This window comes from Crotalus tigris, unplaced genomic scaffold (assembly GCF_016545835.1).
Source record: "Crotalus tigris isolate CLP2741 ecotype Arizona unplaced genomic scaffold, ASM1654583v1 scf7180000017725.2566008, whole genome shotgun sequence".
Classification (NCBI taxonomy): Eukaryota; Metazoa; Chordata; class Lepidosauria; order Squamata; family Viperidae; genus Crotalus; species Crotalus tigris.
This window is the reverse complement of record NW_024096593.1, coordinates 1,205,199-1,230,243: the sequence shown is the minus strand read 5'-3', so window position 1 is coordinate 1,230,243 and position 25,045 is coordinate 1,205,199. Positions and strand designations below refer to the sequence as shown.

Here is a 25,045-nt window from a genome sequence, read left to right as displayed (position 1 = left end):
AATTAAAGACAAAATTAGAACAAATTTTCTTACTAATAGCCTTTGATACAATTGTCTCCAACCTGGTCTCTTCAAAACTTTAACTAATTCCCATCATTTTTAGCAAACAAGATTAATATCAACTGATGATATGGAGTTTGGAAGTTAATATACCTGAAGGAAGGAAGCCGGAGAATGCTGCTCTAACAAAATGCTCTCCAAGAAATCAAGTTTTAAGTATAGGTAGTGCTCGATTTACAATCACAATTAACTTCAAAATTTCTGTTGCTAAATGAGACAGTTGTTAAGTGAATTTTGCTCCATTTTATGATCTTTCTGACCACAGTTGTTAAATGAATCACAGCAGTTGTTAAGTTAACAACATGGTTGTTAAGTGAATCTGGCTTTCCCATTGACTTTGCTTGTTAGAAGGCTGCAAAAGGTGATCATATGATCCCAGGACTCTGCAACTGTTATAAATAAGAGTCAATCACCTGAATTTTGATCACTTGATGATGGGGATGCTGCAATGGTTGTAAGAGTGAAAAATCGTCAAAAGTCACTTTTTTCAGTGCCATTCCAACTCCAAACAATCACTAAATGAATTGTTGTAATTTGAGGCTCATCTGTATTTTTATGGCTTTTGTTTAAATTCTTTATATAAAATAATTCCATCAACTGGTTTCTGACATCATATTATGCAGTGGGATTTTTTTTAACCTCTTAATTCATAAATCCTAATCTATAAATGACATAGGTAGAACCTATGTTGATTACCTAATCAATAGTTTAGTTATGTTTATACATTATGATATCTATGGCAGAGAACCCATGTCATAGGTATTTGTCATAATGTGTAAACATAACTAAACTAATGATTAGGTAATCAACAATATCAAAAACACAAGAATATAATCTTGGCTGACAAATTAAAATAAAAGGAGTACCTATGTACAGGGCATAGAGCAGTATATATTCAGATAAGTGAGTCACCTGTACAAGTTTCCCCAAATGTTTTGATATAACAAGTTCTTAAATGAGCAGCCCTGATTATAAATTTGACAATTCTGCTAATTATGTATACATTAGTGAAAAGTGAATATACAGAGTGAACTTAAATGAGGTGGACATGACTATGGAATAGAATAATTCATATTTCTTTTGCAGTACCCAAAGTCCAATTTAAGGAACCACTCTACATTGTGAATGAAAAAGATGGTCAGGTGGAAGCTATAATCTTACGAAATGGAGATGTTAATCATAAGTCTACTGTCCGCTGCTACACTCGCCAAGGTTCTGCCCAGGTTATGTTGGACTATGAGGAGAGACCAAACACAGATGATTCAATAATAACATTCCTACCAGGTAAGATCTCCTTACCTGTTGGGGTGTTTGCATTCAGGTATACTATATAAACATACAAATTGTAATTGAAAGTTCAATGAATATAAAGCTAGAAACCTAGGTTGTCATGTTGTCCGCTGATTTTGCTTCCACTGCTGTGATGGAAACAATTGAGTCTTTTATTAATCAATGGTTATAGAAACCACACTATAAAAGATTTGTGTACCTCAAGTATTTTTTAACTCTTTGTCTGAACAGAGGGGCTTGTGAACAGCTGCTTGATCAAGCAGAGTTTAGTGGGGATGTTTTTTTGTTTTCCTGTTTTAGTTATTATTGTTGCTTAAATTTATCATTTTTAGTCCTGTGAACTTTAGAAGAGAATATAAGTTTTGTTATGGATATTTTGGACAAAAATTTATTGCATTGGAGAATTGGTTAGCATGAAGGGAACTGAAGCTCGAAACAAATCAATTTCTCAAGATTGATTATTTACACATCCCAATATTCAGTGGTTATATAAGATAGTATTTAATAACATCGGTGATTTTAATATGGATTCTAAAGTTAAATGGTAGATTCAGCAGTTGGCAGTTCTTGGTTGAACTGGCTGGTCTTGAAAACTAAGCAATTGGACTTGTCTAGTATTTGGCTCAGGATCACCAGGAATTTTCAGGGAAGATTGAAAAACCATGTTGGAATACGTTAATGAAAAACTGGTTTCATAGGGCTGTAAAATAAACAAACCTAAATGGACACACATCTGTGAAATCACCAAGAGTCAAAATGTATTATAACAGCTACTCTGGCTTTTTGCTTCCTAAAGGAGAGATAGAAAAACCCTGTTTTGTGGTTTTGGAAGATGATGCTATCTATGAAGAGGAGGAAGAGTTCAGACTGTTGCTTGGAACTCCAAAAAGTACCTCTTTGTTTGGTGCTTCCATTGGGGAGCCAAAAGAAGTGCTGATGAAAATTAAGGATGAAGAAGACAGTAGGTTGATGAGCCATTTGCTATTCTTTCTGTAGAGGGACCTTTAGATTATTACTTCAAGGGGTGTGAAAATGGACAACTATTATGTAAAAAAAATAGAATTTGTTTATATATTGCTAATCTCTGCATTGAAGGACAATACTTCTAAAATTTAAAGCCATGAAAAGAAGTCAAATGGTCAATAACTTTTTTTTAGATAATAGTAAATTGGCTGTTTTCCTTCAAAATTATCCTAAACCCCATTGTCTAATAAAATAAATAGTTTAAAACAAAATACCCTTTATTTTATTATATTTTCTAGATGAGTGTCACATTTTTAATGTGTATCAGGTAAAGCATTAAATTGCACTTTTTTATAGATTAAATATAATTAAAAGTACATTAATTAAAAGTACCTAAAACATTAATCACATATAATCAATAATTTCTCTTTTGTCACATTAAAAATTACAATGCAGTGACATGTTTTAAGCAGTTTTTGAATGTACAATATTATGAAAATATGTTACAACTTGTACCCCTCTCTTTCAAAATGTAGAAATGTTTAGCCCCTTCTCCACCACTGAATAAAATAAAGTAGTAAATAAAAAGACTGAAGTGGAGAGAGAACTATAGCTGAATATAAATTGGTCACACTAAAGAATTAACATTTATAAATACTTTAGGCCTGATAAGAGGCTTTCTATTACAGCCTCTGCCTCTATCAAAAAAGTTTATCAACTTTCTATTGTTTAGTGGCTTATTAGGAAATCCTTAATACTTACTTAAAATCTTTTTTTTTCATGTGTACCCTCTGATACAGACTATATATATTTTCTGAGATTTTTGCGGGTGTTTGTATGTAGGTCTTTGGTTATTCGGGTTTTCTCCCGCGTCAAATTGGAAGTGTCTTGGTGACATTTCGACGAAGTCCCATTCGTCATCTTCAGGCTGGTGTTTTCGGCTTATTGATGGTGTTTTCGGCTTCTTATAATCAGAGAAGCCATCGAGATAGAAAAACGCCCACACAGCATGAACAAACGAGATGATACCTCCCACCTACCAGCCATTTGGAAACCCGCCCTTATTGACAAACGACTCCCTAACACAAAAAATGACACCAGAGCCACACTCACAAAAACCACACAGGATGTCACCACCACACATCCACGCAAAAAGCAAACCCAAAGCCACACCGATGATGAGGCACAACCACAAACCAGAAGCCAGACCACAGCTGCATCATTAGCCACTTTAAACTCCTCCAATCCATACATGAAGCAAACTGACACCCTCCATGAAGATGAGGCACGACCACGAACGCGAAGCCAAAAAAATAGCAAGGCAGCCCACCATCTTAAATCCCCCTGCAACTCAGACTAACCTGAGCACAACAAAGCCCCCACCCAAACAGAACACTCCCCCAGCCAATCAGAGCACAGCCAACCCCCCAGCCAATCAGAGCACAGTCAACCCCCCAGCCAATCAGAGCACAGCCAAGCCCCTAACCAATCAGAACACACCTCCACCCAATCAGAACACAGCCAAGCTCCCACCCAATCAGTTCATACCCCCACTGGCAGTTAAAAGGAAGAAATAGCTAAGACCACACATTGCTCCTCGAAGCACGAAGCTGAAAACACCAGCCTGAAGATGACGAATGGGACTTCGTCGAAACGTCGCCAAGACACTTCCAATTTTACGCGGGAGAAAACCCGAACAACCAAAGACCATAATATATATATATATGTTTTCTGAGGTTTTCGCGGGTGTTTGTATGTAGGTCTTTGGTTATTCGGGTTTTCTCCCGCGTAAAATTGGAAGTGTCTTGGCGACGTTTCAACGAAGTCTTATTCGTCATCTTCAGACTGGTGCTTTCAGCTTCGTGCTCCTAGAAGCAATGTGTGGTTGTAGCTGTTTCTTCCTGGCAGTTAAAAGGAAGAAACAGCTACAACCACACATTGCTTCTAGGAGCACAAAGCTGAAAGCACCAGCCTGAAGATGATGAATGAGACTTCGTTGAAACGTCACCAAGACATTTCCAATTTTACGCGGGAGAAAACCCGAATAACCAGAGACCTATACACACACACACACACAAACACACACATACACACACATATACACACACACACATACATACATACATACATATACATACATACATACATACATACATACATATGTTGTTAGGACTTCTTTCCTGTCTCAGCCTATTCTTAAAAGCTATACTGAAGTTTAGCCTTGATTGAAAGGAGAAGTTGACATTTTCCAGTTGTCTTGCAGAACCAATGATTACATTCTCTGAGGTGAAATACAACATTCAAGAACCGCAGCAGCCTGGGGAGATTGCAGTTTTAAAGATCTCAGTCTTGCGACTTGGAGATACTTCCAAAGTTTCTATTGTAAGAATTCATACTAAAGATGGCTCAGCTGCTTCTGGAGAAGACTATAATCCAATGTCTGAGGGTAAGATTTTGATCCTAAATTGGATATTGCAGCAAATGTTAATGCATAAGATTTTAAAGAATCTGGAATTAGATATGCTGTTAATGCTACAAAATGTGAACGCAAAACTTTAACTGATGAATATTCATATTTCACAGACATGACCCATTTCTCATGATTCATTTTAGATATTGAATTTAAAGAAGGAGAAACTGAGCACTATGTTGAGGTTGAAGTTTTGTATGATGGGGTGAGAGAAATGCGTGAAGCATTTACAGTGCATTTGAAACCTGATGAGAATATGGTGGCTGAGACACAGGTAAATAACCAAATGCTTTGCCCTAATCCATCAGTTGAGGATGATTCAGAAATGTCAAAGCATTAACAGCAGTGCTTTTTTTTCTAAAAAAAAAAGAGGTGCCGGAACTCACACACATCATACAACCCGCCTTGCCTACCCTACAAGGTTCCATCCAAGAAAGGTGCCGGAACTCCGTTCTGGGCATTCTATGAGAAAAAAGCCCTGATTAAAAGCCTTAACTGTTCAAAATACATGTCTACTGTTGGAGACCAAACTGGAAGCAAAGGCTTTGCTCAGTCCTGCTTCTATTATTTGAAAAGTTTAGAAGCATTGAATCCAACCAGGCATTGAGCATTAAGAAAGATTTAATGCTTTGGCTTGATTTAAAATCTCTAGACTGACTACAGGTGATCCCTGAGTTATGAATGTTTCATTAGTGAATGTTCGAAGTTATGCAATAAGTGCCCCCTAGTGTTTGCGAACAAGTCCTGAAATTATGAATGTTGCAGCATCATGGCAGTTGTTCACCCTTATAAACGACCGCAGAGGCACTGCAACATTCACCCTGGCTATTCCTTCCCCCCCTCTCACCCTTGGGTCTCCATAGACACTAGGCCTCACTTTATGAAGATCCTCATTTTATGAAGATTTAGAGTCTTCCTTTCTTGGCCTGTTTCGCTGCTTCAGGCCTTCGGTGCATTTGCAGATAATGGAGGCCTAAAGTACTGCAAGCTCATGCAAGATCAGTAGCACGAGATCTCACACTATTGATCTCATATGCTGTCATGGTGCTTTAGGCCTCTGTTCTCTGCAAATGGAGGCCTGGAAAAGATCTGTACAAAAGGCTTTGCCACGAAGAATGAAGTCTAGGATGGATGCATATGTCGCTCCTAGCTTCCGTTCTCGTTGGCAAAGGCCTTTCCTCAAGTATATTTTGTGTGGCGACTGGAAGCCTGAAGTCCTGTGAGATCATAGCTCCCAGAAGCTTCCAGTCTTGGCACTCAAAAAAATTGCAAGCTGGCTGGAAATGTTGAAGCAGAAATTTTGCTGACCCCAAACCTCTCATCAGTTTGCAAACATTTTGCATGGAGACTAGAAGCTTCTGAGTGCCGTGATCTTGTGCAATAGAGAGGCTGGAGAGGAAACGCTGGTGAGGAGACAGCTTGCTAGATCTTCGCAAGGTAAGTGACCCAGCATGGCAGGATGGGGGAGGGAAAGCAATTGTGGGGAGCATGAGGTATCTCTCACCCTCATGGGGGAGGCCTTGGGTGGTTTGAATCAGGTGGCCTGTTCCAGCCCTAGGCCCCCTCTCATGGCCTTCCCCATCCTGAGATATCTCATGTGCACTTAATGAACTGCTCATTCAGTTAGCGAATGCATGGGCAAAATCAGGGAGTGATCATGTTCAAGGTTCGCCATTCAGTCCTACAAATCTCAAGTTACGAATGGAATGGGCAGACTCCATTGCATTCATAACTCGAGGACTACCTGCAATAGACTGACAAAATAAGTGTTGATGCCTTCCAATAATATCTAATTGCCATCAGTAAAAAATAGTTTTAGTATTATTGAATTCTAGATCTGAATCTACATCTTTCTAGCAAATATGGATTGATCCATATGAACCACTATCAAGATGAATTGGACATAGGTGTTTCTTTTATCAAATAATTTGGAAAACATTTTCCTGATTGATATGCTTTCAGAGGCATGGAATGGTTCCAAGGATTCCCTTTGTCAAGTTTTCTTCTTCTAACTAAAAGAAATTTTTCAAATCATCCTTTAGAATGGATAGTAATGGCATAAGACAAGTCTTATGATCATAACCTATCGTAAGTTAGGTTTCAAATATCATGAAAAGGACTAAGTTAATAATTATTTCATATATTCTAGTTCTTGGTTATTATATTTTATTATGAGAAAGAAGTCTTCATAATATTTTCTGCTTCAGAAATTAATCAAATGTGGATGGTATGCTCCTTGAATTTATATCTTCATATTCTGCACTCTCTTATTTCTGGGTAGACTAATTTTAACATTAATTATATTATCTATAATGTAGCTGGTTATGGAAGCATACTTTCATGTCAGCTTTATATTTGCGGATAGAAACTTTTTATGTTTTTCTATTCAGATGAGTAAAGCCATTATATACATTGAAGAAATGGATAGCATGGCAGATGTGACTTTCCCAGCTGTGCCACAAGTTGTAACACTTCTGTTGTATGATGACACTGCCAAAAGCAAAATAAATCCCCAGCCTCCCAATGGATATCCTATTGTGTGTGTAACGGTACGATCCATCTTTTTTTCCAAATTATAATGTCTAATTTTTCTACTACTAGGTGGAAAAAAAATATTTGAATTTAATCTTCGAACCTTCTGGAAAGTTTCACTTTATCACTTCAAATCAGTCTTTTACTTGATTATTGGTATCTATTTAAAAACATAGTAAATTTAATGTTAAGAATATTAGTTATAGTTTTTGCCCTCAAAATTTTGCCTGCGGGAAAAAATCATGTTAATGCTGATTTCACAGAAAAGAAACTGATGTCAAAGAATAGATGTCTCCTTAATGTTACATATGCATTCTCCATAGAATTAAAACTTGATCTAAATCTTCTTGCAACTTCCTAGATAATCTACTGATACTTCATTTTTTTCTTTTCCCTGATTTTCTAATAGATATGATATCAGTATCTTTTTTCATTCAAAGCTTTAATAAATTGAAGTGTTTCTACAACGTTTGGATTTTATATTTAAATGCCAGAGCCAGTAATACTTAATTCCTCAGCTAGGATGAATATCAGATTTATGAAGTGATAACAGGAACAAGAAATTTGCTAAATGCTCTAGTGAAACAAAAAAAGACAAAGATTTTATTATTTTATCTTAATTAAGGATTGTTCATGGTAAAGATTTAAATGTCACTAAATGGATATATTATGTGCATCTTGGCATTTAGGCGTGCAACCCCAAATACTCAGATTATGACAAGACTGGATCTATTTGTGCTGCTGAAAACATCAATGACACAATGACCTTGTATCGTTGGCTTGTAAGTGCCCCAAGTGGCATGGATGGTGTAACCAGCCCTATGCGTGAAGTAGATTCCAATACTTTCTTCACTAACACCAAATCAATTGCTTTAGACTCCATCTATTTCCAAGCTGGATCCAGGGTTCAATGTGCAGCACGTGCTGTCAAGGCCAATGGAGATGTGGGCTTAGAACTGTTGAGTCGCATCCACGTAATAAATAGAGAAGAAGGTAAGTTTAATAAACCATTAAGTGATTCTGAACACTTTTATTCAGATAGAACATTCTTTCCTAGAAATGTTTCTTTTAGTAATGAAAAAGAACACTTAGAAGAGTGATTATTAAGTTAGTAGCAAAGGGAGTTAGATACGACATTCAACCTTTGCACTTCAATATATTTATTGTACTAGGTATAATTTTATTTTTTTAAAAAAAAATAATTTGAAATTAAAATATTTAAGAACTTGTGGAATTTGGCCAGTAAAAAATAGAGACACTAGCTTTATGACTAGAGCTATTCCTCTGCATTTATGTCATTTGAAAACAAACTTATAACATTTTGGTTTCCATACATACAAAGAAAATATAAAGTTGGCTTTTATAGTATCAAAGGATCAGTGTTGCTCTAAGTCTGTATGTAATCTGATACTTCCTACAATTTGTCTGTGAGAGAAACTATTGGGACAGGATTTCGAAATCTATGTTATTTACACGTATTTTGATATGTGTATTGTCAATGTGACCTGCCTAATATTGGAGATTATGTTAGTAACTTAATGACACTTGGAGAGGGCATTTAGACATAGAATTCCATGTCAGGCATTTATCAGCATATACTATTAAAGCATGAGCATTGTTGTAAATCAATTCTTCTAAATAAAAGTATGTTAAGATAATACAATTTACAATTTTTCATTTAGTGACTATTCAAAGTTACAGCATCCCTGAAAAAAGTGACTTATGACCATTTTTCACATTTATGCATCACGTGGTCATATGATCAAAATTTGGACACTTGGCAACTGGCTCATATTTATGACAATTGCAGTGTCAAATGATCAGCTTTTGTGACCTTCTGATAAGCAAAATCAATGGGGAAGACAGGTTCACTTAACAAGTGTGTTACCGATTTAACAACTGCAGTGATTTCACTTAACAATTGTGGCAAGAAAGATCCTAAATTGGGGCAAAATTCACTTTAACAACTGCCTTGCTTATCAATGGAAATGGGGCTCAATTGTGGTTATAAGTCAAAGATTACCTGTACTTATTTTTCATAATTGTATTAGCTTCCCAGAGTCACATTAATGAGAGATGTGGCTTGATTTAAATCAATCAATAGGCATTGCTGTTTCCAATAGGTCTGTGCCAACCACGTATTCTGGGTACAGTTGGAGCAGAGCCTTTCTCAGCCAAAATTCATTACATGGGTCCTGATGATCCTGACTATCCAAACCTGATCAGGTTTTCGGTTACCATGCCTCATATAGATGGTAAGTACCGGGCATATGTGCCACTAGAATCAGAACAGTTGAAATGGTGCAGCACCAATTGTCATCACAAGGAGATTTTTGAAACAATAATTCAAAGACAACTTTTAATGTTTATCCTCATCTTTGTTCATGCATAACGTGCTTAACAAACAAGGAATGTTATATTAATGCTTAAACATAAGATAGAGAAAATCTGTTAGATTTAGTGCTAAAATGAAGAAAGCTTGTAGTAAGCAGGAGTGGTTTTGGGAATAGGACCATGAATTCAATTTAGAACAAATTCATACACTTAAAAATTATTTATTTTTTATTCTAGATAATGTTTCACCTAAAGCTTAGACTTGAGGATTCATGCAATATATTCATATACAGTGCGGGGGAAGTATTTGATCCCCTGCTGATTTTGTACATTTGCCCACTGACAAAGAAATGATCAGTCTATAATTTTAGTGGTAGGTTTATTTTAACAGTGAGAGACAGAATAACAACACAAAAATCCAGAAAAATGTATTTCAAAAAAGGTATAAGTTGATTTGCATTTTAATGAGTGAAATAAGTATTTGACCCCTTTGCAAAAAATGACTTAGTACTTGGTGGCAAAACCCTTGTTGGCAATCAAAGAGGTCAGACGTTTCTTGTAGTTGGCCATCAGGTTTGCACACATCTCAGGAGGGATTTTGTCCCATTCCTCTTTGCAGATCCTCTCCAAGTTATTAAGGTTTCAAGGCTGACGTTTGGTAGCTTGAACCTTCAGCTCTCTCCATAGGTTTTCTATGGGATTAAGGTCTGGAGACTGGCTAGGCCACTGGACGACCTTAATGTGCTTCTTCTTGAGCCACTCCTTTGTTGCCTTGGCCATGTGTTTTGGGTCATTGTCATGCTGGAATACCCATCCACAACCCATTTTCAGTACCTGGCTGAGGGAAGGAAGTTCTCATCCAAGATTTAACGGTACATGGCCCTATCCATCATCCCTTTGATGCGGTGAAGTTGTCCTGTCCCCTTAGCAGAAAAACACCCCCAAAGCATAATGTTTCCACCTCCGTGTTTGATGGTGAGGATGGTGTTCTTGGGGTCACAGGCAGCATTCCTCCTCCTCCTCCAAACATGGCGGGTTGAGTTGATACTAAAGAACTCAACTTTGGTCTCATCTGGCCACAACACTTTCACCCAGTTCTCCTCTGAATCATTCAGATGTTCATTGGCAAACTTCAGACAGGCCTGTACATGTGCTTTCTTGAGCAGGGGGACCTTGCAAGCACTGCAGGATTTCAGTCTTTCATGGCATAGTGTGTTACCAATTGTTTTCTTGATGACTATGGTCCCAGATGCCTTGAGATCATTGACAAGATCCTCCCATGTAGTTCTGGGCTGATTCCTCACTGTTCTAATGAATCACTGAAACTCCACAAAAAGAAATGTTACATGGAACCCCAGACTGAGGCAGATTAACAATTATTTTGTGTTTCTTCCATTTGCAAATAATCGCACCAACTCTTATTACCTTCTCACCAAGCTGCTTGGTGATAGTCTTGTAGCTCTTTCCAGTCTTGTGTAGGCCTACAATCTTATCCCTGACATCCTTGGACAGTTCTTTGGTTTTGGCCATGGTGGAGAGTTTGTAATCTGATTGATCGATTGTTTCTGTGGACAGGTGTATTTTATACAGATAACAAACTGAGATTAGGAGCACTCCCTTTAAGAAATTGCTTCTAATCTCCACTCGTTACCTGTATAAAAGATACCTGGGAACCAGAAATCTTGATGATTGATAGTGGATCAAATAACACTCATTAAAATGCAAATCGATTTATAACTTTTTGAACTGCGTTTTTCTGGATTTTTTTATTGTTATTCTGTCTCTCACTGTTAAAATATACCTACCATTAAAATTATAGACTGATCATTTCTTTGTCAGTGGGCAAATGTACAAAATCAGCAGGGGATCAAATAATTTTTCCCTAGCTGTACAGTATTTTACACACATACAAACATACCTCTTTTCGTGCAATTTTTTTTATAAGATTGGGTTTTATTTTGGGGAAAACACAGTAGTTATTTCCCATATCACATTGCATTGTTCCAATGTATGGGTGTGAAATTTCAAATTGCTGTTTTTTTAATTTAAACATGCACAAATAAACACTGCCACGCGAACCTCCCGTGAGCCAGATGGCCGCACAGTGCATCTGGATCACCTTCCCCCCCACCTCTGCCTCCGCGCTTGGACTTACCTGTCCTGCATGGGCTGTGTCTGCTGCCAGACACAATCGGTCCCCGCTTGCTAGCCGCCTTGTGTGCTGGCCATGCCCACCTACCCCAGGCTTATTTTTGGGTATGGCTTATATTAGGCGCATTAACCTAAAAAATCAGGTTAGGGCTTATTTTCTGGGTGGGTCTTATTTTCAGGGAAACACGATATTACTTCAGTGTACTTTAGTTCCATAAATAATTATACTTCACCTACAAAAGATTTAGATGTCCTTAGGCAACTAACCACAAACATTTTTCTTAACCCTGCTTTGAAAGTTGAATTACTGTTATAAAACTTATCTGAATCTTACATATTCTTTGACGTAATGTAATCACCCAGCTACTTTTATTATTAGTGCATAAAATATCTAATAGGCAATTTTTGATTTCAGGAATGTTGCCAGTAATCTCAACCAAACCTTTGTCCAACTTTGAGTTGACATTGAGTCCAGATGGCACTCGTGTAGGCAATCACAAATGCTCCAATCTCTTGGATTATAATGAAATTGAAACAAAACATGGCTTTATCACAGATGATATCAAGAACCCAGAAGTGATTGGAGAAACTTCACCCTATCAATACAGTGGTAGCATACGATCATCTAAGACTTTACGTTTCTACCGTAATCTCAACCAGGAGGCCTGCCTGTGGGAATTTATCAGTTATTATGATATGTCAGAACTGGTAACTGACTGTAGCGGCTCCATTGGGACAGATGGTCAGGTAGGCTCTATTGAAGAAAATCAAATTTTTATTAATGCAAGGATTTTGCTTAGTTGTATGCACTTCAACTCACAGCATGAAAAACCAGAACAAATTCTCCCTTCATTTAAAACAATAATATACAGAATCAGAATAGACAGTGGTACCATGATACTTGACTGTTTCTAAACTCATTGAATTCGGTATTCAATGTATTTTGATGTGAAAATGTTGTTCTGGTACTTGTCATTTTTTTTGTTTTGACTCGCTGCCATAGGAAGAGGGGTAGAGCTGTGGACAACAGACAGGAAGTTGGCCATGTCAGGAAGGTCACTGCAAAAGGAAGCATGGGACAGCTGGAGAGGGCAGACAGGAAGTCGGCTAGGCTGGGAAGGTCACTGACATAAGAAAAGGAACAAACAGGAAGTTCTTCCCAGCCAAAACAAAGGATCATGTGATAAATCATGTGGTTTGTTTGGTACTCATCATTTTTAGTACTTTTCCTATCTCCCAGAACCAATTAACAATGGGTAACGAGGTTCCATTGTATATTTTGATTCACTCTGTCTACAGCGAAGCTTTCATAGCACCTTTTGTCTAACACTTTTGAGGGAAATTTCTATTCTTTAGATGGAGTATAGCTGCTATTCAGAAAAGTAGATTTGTGGCAGATGGACCAATAATGTAGTTGAACTCAATAATTTCTTATAGTTTGTTGAAGACTCCATTATTTCCTGATTCATATATAAACAAAGCAATAAAGTTAGTTTATCCAACATAATGGCAGAATCTACGTATTGTGTAAAACAAAGCCAAGGAACAATATTGTGTTTAATGCCCATAGCAGATCAATTCAATTAGAAAATCAATCTGGATGGCACAAAAAAAGCTTTGCTGATGGCACATTATAAAGGATGCTCTTACAAACAAGTTAGTTATTTGGAGTTTCAAACAGATTGCCACTTTTTAAGAGATATAATAAATACTGAATGAATACATAATGTATAATCAAAACAGAATGAATTTAGAAGTGAGAAATGTGTCTCCTAAGACTGGAGGAAAATTTGGCAGACAGCTTAATGTCTAACAAGAGGATAACAGACAGTCTGAAAATAAAATTATACAGACCAGATTTCCTAAGCGCCATTAATTTAAAAACCATGGGACTTCCATACATAGGCAAAGAAAAAACTGCCATCATACACATGATTCTTTTGTATGCTAACTCTCAAAGACTGAACATGATCCTAATATACTCAGTGTGAGCATATGTCAAATGATTGGATAGTTTACTGACAAAGATAGTACAGGCATTAATATTCGTGGTTCATGAATTAAGGCAACTTAAAGGCAGCCAAATAAGAACTTACATATTTCAGTGTGTGCCTGATGAGCCAATAGTGTATTAATATGCGCCAAATGGACAGGCCATTCTAAAGGAGAAAAAAAACTGTTTTAGTTAATTCATGGTGGCAGAACTCATTTGAGCTTAAAACCTGATAATATCAATTTATTACTGATAAGTGACATCCAACTTAATGGGAGGAAATAACATTGTCTCTTGCTTTAAAATCAGCAGTGTTTTTTTTTCTTCAAATGTCTGGGCAGAGCTAACTAAAGGAAGGACAAAATTCAATGATAGTAAAAAGCAGAAGACTATGTTTAAAACACAAATAATTTATTAAAAAATCCAAAACATTAATATCTATGTTATAGGTGTAGTGTGAAACTAAAAAGGAGGCATCCTTATAAGATCTTCATGTTCAGGTATTATGATAAGTGGCACAGTCAGAAATTTTTTCCCACCTACTGCTTCCTTTTCAAGGACCTGGAATAGGCAGATGTTGCTCTTTATTACTATTAAAGATATTGTCCAGGATGTAAGCTGTTCTAAGTAAAACTGCCTTTTGCAGAAGGTAGGGACAGTGACTAAGACCATGCTTCAGAAAAATAGATAGGACTAGGACAAAGAACTAAAACAAATTTGCTTTACTTTCAAATTACTTTTAATTAATTTAATTTAATTCATTTAATTAAACACTATTCTGCCCTAATTTAAATTCATGGTTTGGGGCAAATCAAATAGTTTCAATTAGCCCTAATTCAACTCTTATGGGAGAAACAGTGCCTTCATTATGTAAGGATGCTAGCTAGCCTAAACATTTCTGCTACCCCAGATATTCTATTCAATCCGAACAGGGAAGAGCCAGCCATCCCCTTTGTGGTTAGGATTGATATTTGAGATGAATTACCTGAAAATCCATTCAGTACCTGACATGTTTATTTTAGATCTTGACATTGGCCATATAAAATATATATTTTAAATGTCATTCTTCCAGTTGTCTTAAAGATTTTGTAAGACAGTATACGTATATTTTAAGGCAGCTAGCAGAGATGGCAGAGATGATGATGATCATGATAGCAATAGCACTTAGATTTATATACCACTTCACAGTGCTTTACAGTCCTCTCTAAGCCATTTACAGAGTCAGCATGTTGCCCCCAACAATCTGGGTCCTCACTTTACCAACCTCGGAAGGATGGAAGGCCGAGTCAACCTTGAGCCGGTGAGAATCAAACTGCTGAACTGTTAGCAGCCAGCAGTCAGCAGAAGTAGCCTGCATTACTGCGTTCTAACCGTTGCACCACTGGTTAGACATATAATGATGTCTATCCAGGTGCATGTGGGAAGGAAGTAAGGTAGTATCTCATTAGTTAATGAGAGATCCTGTTTGTGATTCTAAGCCTGAATAAATAAATAAAGCAACATAGAGCTAGAGTCCTAGGTAGGGTAGAAACAAAAAGAATGGTGGTAAAGATAGCCAGATTGGAATTTAGCTAAATGAAAGCCAAAGGGAGCATGTCAAGGACAAAAGGTAGGAAAGCTGACATCTTCATATAATTTGAACCTGTAAAAATGAGATACAGTAGTGTTTATATGTATACATGTAGCTGTAAACACTGATATATTGCATATCAGGCTTCCCAGAGAGGCTACAAAGACATTAAAGTTAGGAACATATGCATGCCTTCCATCTGTTATATGTAGGAAATGTTACATGGCATGAGTAATACACAAATATATACTTTATGGTGAAATTTCTTACTGAATGCTAATATAAAAATTGAATCATTTACTTGACATATAGTAACCATACAGAGATAGACATGGTTCCTATTTATGGGAAAACGTGAAGCCACATTAGATAGAATGGGACTACATCAGAAAAGAAAATGGAACTGTTTTGTAAAGTACACATTCAAGTATGTTTGCATAAAAAAAAGAGGGAGAATTTAACTTGTGTATCATCTCCTAATCAAAGTTATATTATTATAAGCTATTACTGATGGATGGTTACATTCAGATTTGCTTTGTGTTTTAAAAATATTCTCAACTGCTTGAAATCCTGAGGATTATTTTGAGTGTTAGGTGCCAGTTATTTTTTTTATCTGGAGTTTTATTTACTTCTTAGGATATAGGCTTTGATTAGTTCATTTCTTATTCTTCATCTGATTTGCTATCAGTTCTAAAAGCTGGAAAGGAAATTGGTGGTGACGATGCTTATCTTTAATAATCAGAAGCTATACTTTGAATAAGAGCAAGTTCACTTTTGAAAAGTTGGACTGCAATGCACCGGAGGTAAGAGATGAATGTGAGATTCTTAGTATCAACTTAATCCTATAATAGGGACTTGATTGTAATCTTAGATTGCCACACACTCTGGGATGACTGTCAAGTTGATTTTAAAGTGGGTTTTGTTCTTTGCCAGGATTGTGTTTCAGAAGCCAGGTAGAGGGCTGCCTGCTTAGGTTTTGACTTACATTTCATTCTTTCACACTTTCCCATAAACTGTAAATTCATTTTTAAAGCATCAAAGTAGATTTCTAAGTACATCAAGAAATGTTTGTTCTGGAGCCAACACATATCACAAAATAAATAAACAAGGGACCAAAATATATGCCAACCCAAAAGGAAGGTACGAGGATGAGATTTTATACTGTGTTCAAAAGAGCTGTGATTTAACTCCTGAAGATCCAGTATGGACATAGGGTAATCTAATGCGATGCTATTTTTCAGGTGTTGAATCTGGTTCAATCATATGTCACTCTTCGAGTGCCCCTCTATGTATCGTATGTTTTCCATTCACCTGCAGCAGTTGGGGGCTGGCAACATTTTGACCTGCAATCTGAGTTGAGGCTCACCTTTGTGTATGATACTGCCATTCTGTGGAAAGATGGCATTGGAAGTCCACCAGAAGCAGAACTGCAAGGTAAATTATAAATATTTTCTTTTTTTTCTTGCCCATAACCTTTTTACCATAAGAAATTAGTCTGGAGAACTGGCTACTACAGGATGTGTAAACCCAGCCTCGTGGACAACATTAGCCATTCATGGCTATATGGAACTTCACAAGAAAAGGATAGCCGGTTTCTATCCTAGACTGCGATAAACAACTGAGGATGTCGTTTATCCAGCCATTTGCACAGTGACAGCTACTTCAAAGCCAAACTATTTTTTAAAATAAAATTTGAATTATTTATGTTACTCTATTTTCATATTTATTGTTTTATTTTATGATACTAATAATTTCGACTCCTTAATCCACACAATGCTGACTAAGTCTTGTGGTACTTGCAATCCAATACATTTTAACGCTACTAAACAATTAGTCTTTTTATTATTATTTCTAAAATAATATAATGGCTGCTTACATCTAGGGTCTCTTTACCCAACCAGTATGCAAATGAATGATGAAGGGCGATTGGTAGTCCATTTCAGGACTGAAATTCGATTCAGGGGACAGTTCATAATATCCCATCCAGGTAAGGCCAGCACTTTGTTATGTTCAGATCTTTTCTAAGCTAAAAATCACTTTGTAGGATTATGACAACAGACTTTGGGATTTAATGTGAATCTCATAAACAGTAAGGAACTTACAGTCTGAACTGGGTTTCATCATCTAGTCATGAAAAGTTTTGGATTCCTTAGGCAGAAGAGAAAAGGATGATTTTGCCAATTTCTTTCTGTCTTCAAAACACATAGTAAGTATTTCCTGATCCTACACTACCCACTAGTGCATCTCCTTATCGCCTGATTCTTCGGTTTCCTAAATTGAAAGAGAAAAGGCAGTTCCATTCCATCAACTTCACATTCCACCTATTAAAAATATGTTCTTGACTTACAGTGTGTGCATAACATCAATGAACTCCATCATAAAACATGTCCTTCACTGACTTCTCTGCAGGTACTTCTCTGACTTCTATGGTGATGTCATCTGATCATCCTGGCCTTACATTCACCTTGACCCTTTCTCAAAGTGAGCAAACCTTCAATCAGCCAATGCAGCAATGGAAATTTCTTTCCGATTTCGCTGTGAGTACTAACATTAGTATTTTGTGGTAGTTTTCAGTGTTTTTAAAAAAGGGCCAACATTTAACTCATTTATACTCACAAGTAAATGACACTGAGATTTAGATTAGGTTCATACTAACCTACTTTTCAAAATAATTTTAGTATGCTATAAATAATCACAGGTGAACATGGCTTAATGTATGACTAGAAAATAGATTTTTGATGGCTCAGGAGCAGATATTTTACATGCATATTCAGTAAGAATACAAGCATATGAGTCAGTTTTGTGTCTTTAAACCATATATGGTATCACTAATATGCATATTAATCTTGATGTACACATCTTTGCTATAGTGTTATTTCTGTAGAGTGTTATATGACTGTTAAGGTTTGTCTACTGATGCGGATTTTGTCCATGCTGTAGGTTCAGAATCCCAATGATTTTGTGTAAGTATAGTAAAAAGACACACAAAAAAAGCCATATGCCAAATGTTCCACTGATACACATAACCATTATTTGTTTATAAATAAAATTTTTATAGCCATCCATGTGATAGGAAGTGACCCTGTGTGATGTACACCAATTAAATAAAATAAATATATTAAAATAATATTTATTAAAAATATAAAACAGACATATTAAAATATACAGATCACCAGGTACAAGAGAGAATAAATCAATCACAATGATGAAGCCGTCTCTGAATATCACTGGGACTCCCAGGCTTGATGACATAGCCAGGTCTGGATGGATTCACAGAACATTAAAAGAGATGGAGCTAACCTCATTTTGGGGGAAAGAATTTTTCACACGATGGACACCATGACAGAGAAGGGCTGCTTCTTAACACCTGCCAAATTTAAGTCCTTAGCCAATTAGGCCCGAAGCATGCTCTCTCTGCCAGATCTAATAGTGTGGGAAGATGTGATTGGGGCAAAGCACTCCTGATCTCATGATATGAAGGGTTTCAAAGGTTAAAAGTAGCACCTTCAATTGGACCCAGAAGTAAACTGGCAACCAATTCAGCTCACAGAGCGTGATATGTGCTGATCTAAAAGTATACATACTGTAACTGCCTGTGCTGCTGCATTCTGCACCAGGATACCCTTCTAAAGATTTCTTATTCTTAGTTGATTTGTATCAATTCATATTTTACTTTGGGTGTCTTTTTCCAGGTACGTGACTATTCTGGCACTTATACTGTGAAACTTATCCCCTGTGTTGCCACACCCAGCCAAGAATATACCCAGCCTGTCATCTGCAGCCCACGGGAGCCAATCACTTTTGATTTAGATATCAGGTTCCAGCAGGTAAAATATTTCAGGACTTTAATGCTCTCAACTAATAAAGCATTTTGATACATTTCTCTGAAATATTACTTGAAATATTACATTGATTTAATTGCAGTGAATTAGTTTTACATGTTTGTTGTTTTAAACTGACTTAGAAAACCAGGCCCTGAATATTTAAAATTCTAAAAACACACTTTCTCTTTGCACTCTCTCCAAATCAAAACCTGGTCATTTTTAGTGGTTTTTCTCAACCTCACAACCTGAAGTGGCATTAGGGCTAACTTTTAGAATTCTGAAAACTAGAACCCCACCATATCTGAAGACTGTCAGTGTGCCCTAGAGCTTATATTGCCTCTAAGTAGAGATTATACTACTAAACACTGAGTGTACCTATAAATTTCTCTGATTTAGAACTTTTGGGTGAAAATAACATCAATATACCAAACAATTTCCTTTCTTCTAATAACATTTAGTCATATAAATGTTGTCTCACATGTGCCTCTAGGATATCTTTTCTATGCAATATATGATATCCCTCTATGCAATCTTTTCTGTATAATTGTCTTAAAATGGGTTATCAGAAGCCATTTTAGTGCAGGAGAATTCTCTTAGAACACCCTTCTATAGCTATGCTATAGAAAAAATAAAAAATCAGTGGTTTTAAGAGTATGCCTTCCAATAAAAGAATTATAGGGCCTAACAGATCTGGATGCCATTAAGTTGTATTCAATTGTATTACAGGAATTGTTTTCAGCACGATTGAATATTACCTGACATCAGTTTATTTTAAGTTGGATTTGGGTTTTTTCGATGGGAGGAAACCTACTTAAGATTGCTGTTTCTTTCTATGAAAAAATAATATTCAATCAATTAATCCAGAAATGTCAAACACAAGGCCCAGGGGCCGGATACGGCCCACATAGTGGTTTCATGTGGCCCACGAAGCCATGCTGGAAACAGTGAGGGAACGGGCCCAGGCCAGCCGGGAGCCAATGTACAATTTTGTGATGGCCATCTATGCTGAAACGCATTCAGTTTTAGTTCCACAAGGCCGTATGGAAACAGCAAGGAACCAGCCCCTGCCGCGTCGGCCCCACCACCTAGGTGCATGCTGGGGAGGTGTCACCCTTTGTGAGGAATGAAGAAGTGCACCAACACCTGGAAGTGACCAGCAAATGGCCCTCATCTACTTCACATATCCAGCTTGATGGGCTCTGGGGGAGGGGGTTCGGCAAGCAGTGGGGCACTCTCCTCACAGCACCGAGAGGCTGAGCCAGGTGGCACAAATCCCAAAAGAAACGCAAGGCCGCCCAGATCCCAGCCTGCCCGGTTTCAGCAGGGCACTCTCCTCACAGCGCCAGGAGATGAGCTGGGTGGCGCAAATCTGATGAGAAGTGCAATGCTGCCTAGCCCCCAGCCTGCCCAGTTTCAGCAGGCAGCAAGGTGCAAAGTTGGCGAGCTTCGCGCCCCTCTGCCTGCTGAAACCATGCCCACCCAGTAGGCCACACCCACTCAATTCATGCCCACTCAGTAGGCCTCACACACCCTGGCCACACCCACCCAGCCCCCCCAAGGGCAACCACAATGCTGATGCGGCCCTCAATGAAATTGAGTTTGATACCCCTGAATTAATCAATCAACTTGGATACTGCCTCATTCCAACCAACTCTATGTTATTTCCTTTAAGTGATTGTTTGATTGAGTCAGCCTAGATTTATAGATTTGATTCCTGAAAGACTGTGAGAAGAAATTCAAGGTGGCATGCTTATATAAAACAATGGCACTATACGAAGCACCTAGTCCTTGAAGCAATTATTTATAAATACAAATCATGGACCACATCCTACTGTTGAATTCTACTTTGTTGGACTCTTCTGAGTATTTCTAATAATCTTGAGAATAATCTGCAATTAAATTATGCTAGATTTTTGCTAGAAAGATGATTAAATCACTTCCCTAAGTAGTCTTTGCTTTATACAGGTCAGTGACCCAGTAGCTGCTGAATTTAATCTCAATACTCAAATGTTTCTCCTATCCAAGAAAGATCTTTGGCTGTCTGATGGCTCTCTGGGATTTGGAGAAGAAACTGATGTCTCATTCACAGAGGGTAAAATCTGCTTTAACATACAACTGAGTAGACCAATGAACCATTCTAACCACACTTGTCAAATCCCCTTTTTTAACTGCAGTGTGTTCATTTGCATGGGATAATGCTCTGAGTAATCCTGTCCTCTTATATTCCAATATTTGTTATTGAAAAAGAAGGGATCTTTGTCCACTTGCACCATGAATTTAAAAACTTAATTAAAATTACAGTGGTCCAAATCAGCAATCATCTTTGAATTTGAAGTGCTTCTTTCTGAAAATTAAAATGCATCGTATAATGTGACTCTGCAAAAAAAAAAAATTTTCCTTAGGAAGCAGAATTCCTGTTTTTATACTGAATAAATGCCCTACTCAAATTGTAACTGGGATGACCAAAAGATATACTAAATCACTAGTGTAACATCATATAAATTATTTTTACTTGTATCCTGAATAAAGGCTGACCCCTAGTGAAGAAAAATAGAATTGCAGAAATTTTCAATAGAGCAACTAAATGCAGAACTAAGCATCTAGGACAGAGGTCCTCAACCTATTGGGCATCAGGGACTGGTTCCGTGGAGAGAGGTTTTTCCATGGACTGGAGAGTGCGTGGTTTTGTGTGCTGCCGGCATCCCGTGGATGGCGCTTTGCTTTTTTGTGCAGACCAGTTGCTGGCATGCTGCAGCCCGGTACCAGTCCACGGACCAGGGGTTGGGGACCCCTATCTAGGAGCAATATAAAGCATTTGTTTTAATAGCTCAAAGTAAGGGCAGTATTTATATAGAATTATGAAATAATACTACCCAACCATTGCTGAGGGATAGAATAAACAGAATTGTTAAAACATGCCAGTATAAAAAAACATTTTAAAAAATGTATAGAAGAAATCTAGTGTAGCCAGAATATCATGCTTTTTCTTCTCTTAAATGCTGTGCAATCAGCAGTGATACATGGCAAATAATTTCCTATGCTGGTTTCCTGGGCCTAGCATGTCTTCTCAGAGTGATAGCGTGCTGTGTTGACAATATGAATATATGCCAAGCAAAAGCATTTTTGTTCATAAATTTCAGAAGTTTGTAGTTTAAGTGCAAATTGTGACTTATTTCATTTGTTATACATTCATTTAATTTATATTATATGTATTTAATTTATATAATATTATATAAACTTTTTAAAGTTTAGCGTTAATCATTCTTGCATTATAGATTGTATTGATTAACAATTTGTTAGCTACTCAAAGAACAGGATTACATCTGAGAATACTGGATTTGGATTTACTGCATATACCAGTCTGTGTAATATCTTGCAGGCTAAGAGATCATATTTCCTCCTTGAATGGCGTGCCCAGTGCCACTTTTTGAAAGTCGTAAACTGATCTGGAATAAAAAAAATAAATTTGATTTTTTTAAATATTTAAAGTTAATTCAAATTATGGTTAATGTGATTATCTTACTCTGTTAATTTTACTTTTCTGTCACATGAAAAATTATTACTTGTTTATTGAATTTGAGATCTTGGGGAATTACATCCAAGGGCTTTTTGAGCCACAGTTTTGGTTTTGATCTGTTTATTTAATTTTAGGTTCAGAAATCTACGGTCGTGTCATGGTGGATCCTGTTCAGAATTTAGGGGAGTCTTTCCTCTGTAACATTGAGAAGGTGTTCTTATGTACAGGGGCCGATGGGTATGTTCCCAAGTATAGTCCAAGTAACAAAGAATATGGCTGTCTAGCTGACTCACCTTCCCTATTGTACAGATTCAAAATCCTGGTAGGTATGCTAATGCTAGACTAATAAATTCTTCTAAATGTCATTTTTAAGTTTAAATTTAACAATATACCACTATTTCTTTATTCCTAGGATAAAGCTCAACCAGATACACAAGCAAAAATGTTTGGAAATATGGCATTCCATGCCAAACTAGCAGTTGATCACATTGATGGCTATCCTTTGGTAAAGCAACCTGGTTCTGATGGATTCAGCCTGCTGTCAACTCCATTATTCCAGGTAATTTGGATGAGGAAATTTTATTGGATACATGCAGGTTAGGTGGACAACTGTTACTGGAGTCTCACGGTCTTTTTCATTTTGCTTAGTTTTCTATTCCTTTATTTCATTTTTTTTTTTAAACCTAATAGGTAGCAGTGGGTCGAGAGTGGTACATCCACACCATCTACATGGTTCGATCACGTGAAAATGCTCATAGGGGCCTTGGAAAAAGAAGTATTGAAGATCACCATGCTTTATCTTGCAATAACAGTAGCTCACATCTTAGTCGATCTCGGAGAACTATTTCTGATATTCCTGCTCTCGCCCAAGATATTGGTGCTGATAAGAATAGAGGAACAAATATCCAGCATATAGTTCTTGACCGATCTAATAAAATTATACTCAAGCAAAAAGAATGGTCTCCAGCAGGTAAACCGTATGAAAAGCCAATCCTGCAAATTACAGGAAGCAATGCAGAAGACAAGATAGTTCCCATTATTGGAGGTGCAATTGGACTGTTGCTTCTTCTCTGCACTGTTATAATCATTATATTACTTCTGAAGCGAAAAGGACATTCAACTGATGGAAAAACAAGCTCATTTACCAATCATTCCAACAGTAATGAAACTATGACTACACAGCAGAGCAATACTGACAGCTCTGAAGTTTAACAGCATTGATGGCTCTTTGAAGATCCTACACAGTGGAAATCACATGGAGCTGTGGTGGGGTGGGGTAGATATGGAATTAGGCTGCTGCAGTTTTGGTACTATGTTGAGTGAGATTTCAGCATTTGGAAGAAAAGTATAGCAAGAATAATCTGTATAGAAATGTGACTTATTTATAACTTCCACCACCACCAACTCCCAGGAACACAGGATGATCTCCTGTTCCCCTGAAATGGTGCTTTAAAAAAAATCTGTTAGCAGATATACGTGTGCCTTATCTATCAATATGAAAGCCTGGTGCTATTCAAAGGGATATGGATTTCCTTTTCATTTTGTATAGTGTTTAGATTTATACCATTTTTATATGACAGGGTGACAGGAAGGTTAAGAAAAAAGGCAAAATTTTAACTAAATAGGATACAAGCAAATATCTATAATTAAATTTCAGTAGAATTGTATTATCTGTATTGATAAGCAAAATGCTGTATTAGAAAAATACTGAACTTATTTAAAGAGAATGTTTCTTGAATGTTTTGATATACAAGTATTACAAATAGTCTGTCATATAATATCCTGCAATGTTCTGTACTTATGTATCATAAATATCATAAAGCTAAATCATTATTAGATTCTTATTCCAATTGCTTGCAGCTAGTAGTATTTTATTTATGTTAGTTCAAATAGCTCTCTCCCAATGGAACTTTGAAAATACTGTAAAACATTGTGAATAACTTACATGATCTTAACTGCTGGAGATTTCTTTTCAGTGTTCTGTTTTTAAAAACAACTGCTACTTAGCTAAGCGATCATAATAAATTTTGTGTCAACAAATGCAGCCATTTAAAAAAATAATGTGACAATTATTACCATGTTATTTTGAAAATAAATCATTCTGGGAAAGGGCTGTTCAATATTGTTTTAGGACAGTGGTTCTCAACCTGTGGGTCGGGACCCCATTTGGGATCAAACGACCATTTCACGGGGGTCGCCAAACAAGGCTGTCCGCCATTTTTTTCTCCTTTTCTTTGGCCACGCCCCTGGCACCCGCTGATGTATAAGTGGTTGGGGGCCACCACAACATGGGGAACTGTATTATGGGGTCGCGGCATTAGAAAGGTTGAGAACCACTGTT

General features: G+C 37.0%; 1 protein-coding gene across 2 annotated transcripts in view; it reads left to right on the top strand.

Moving 5' to 3' along the window:
- Nucleotides 1-24,813, top strand: part of FREM3 (FRAS1 related extracellular matrix 3) — a 79,099-nt gene extending 54,286 nt beyond the window's left edge. Inside the window, exons 9-24 of one of the 2 annotated variants that reach the window (XM_039338958.1) lie at nt 1,147-1,344; nt 2,147-2,311; nt 4,577-4,759; nt 4,927-5,057; nt 7,174-7,332; nt 8,005-8,308; nt 9,439-9,570; nt 12,216-12,547; nt 16,605-16,797; nt 17,246-17,350; nt 17,773-17,900; nt 19,056-19,190; nt 21,153-21,279; nt 22,839-23,026; nt 23,117-23,263; nt 23,395-24,813. In XM_039338958.1, the coding sequence (XP_039194892.1) occupies nt 1,147-1,344; nt 2,147-2,311; nt 4,577-4,759; nt 4,927-5,057; nt 7,174-7,332; nt 8,005-8,308; nt 9,439-9,570; nt 12,216-12,547; nt 16,605-16,797; nt 17,246-17,350; nt 17,773-17,900; nt 19,056-19,190; nt 21,153-21,279; nt 22,839-23,026; nt 23,117-23,263; nt 23,395-23,916 (3,149 nt within the window). In that variant the 3' untranslated portion in view covers nt 23,917-24,813. Of the gene's footprint in view, nt 1-1,146; nt 1,345-2,146; nt 2,312-4,576; nt 4,760-4,926; nt 5,058-7,173; nt 7,333-8,004; nt 8,309-9,438; nt 9,571-12,215; nt 12,548-16,604; nt 16,798-17,245; nt 17,351-17,772; nt 17,901-19,055; nt 19,191-21,152; nt 21,280-22,838; nt 23,027-23,116; nt 23,264-23,394 lie in introns of those variants that run through there. The other variant, XM_039338959.1, reaches the window with a different exon arrangement.
- The last annotated feature ends 232 nt before the right edge of the window (nt 24,814-25,045 follow it).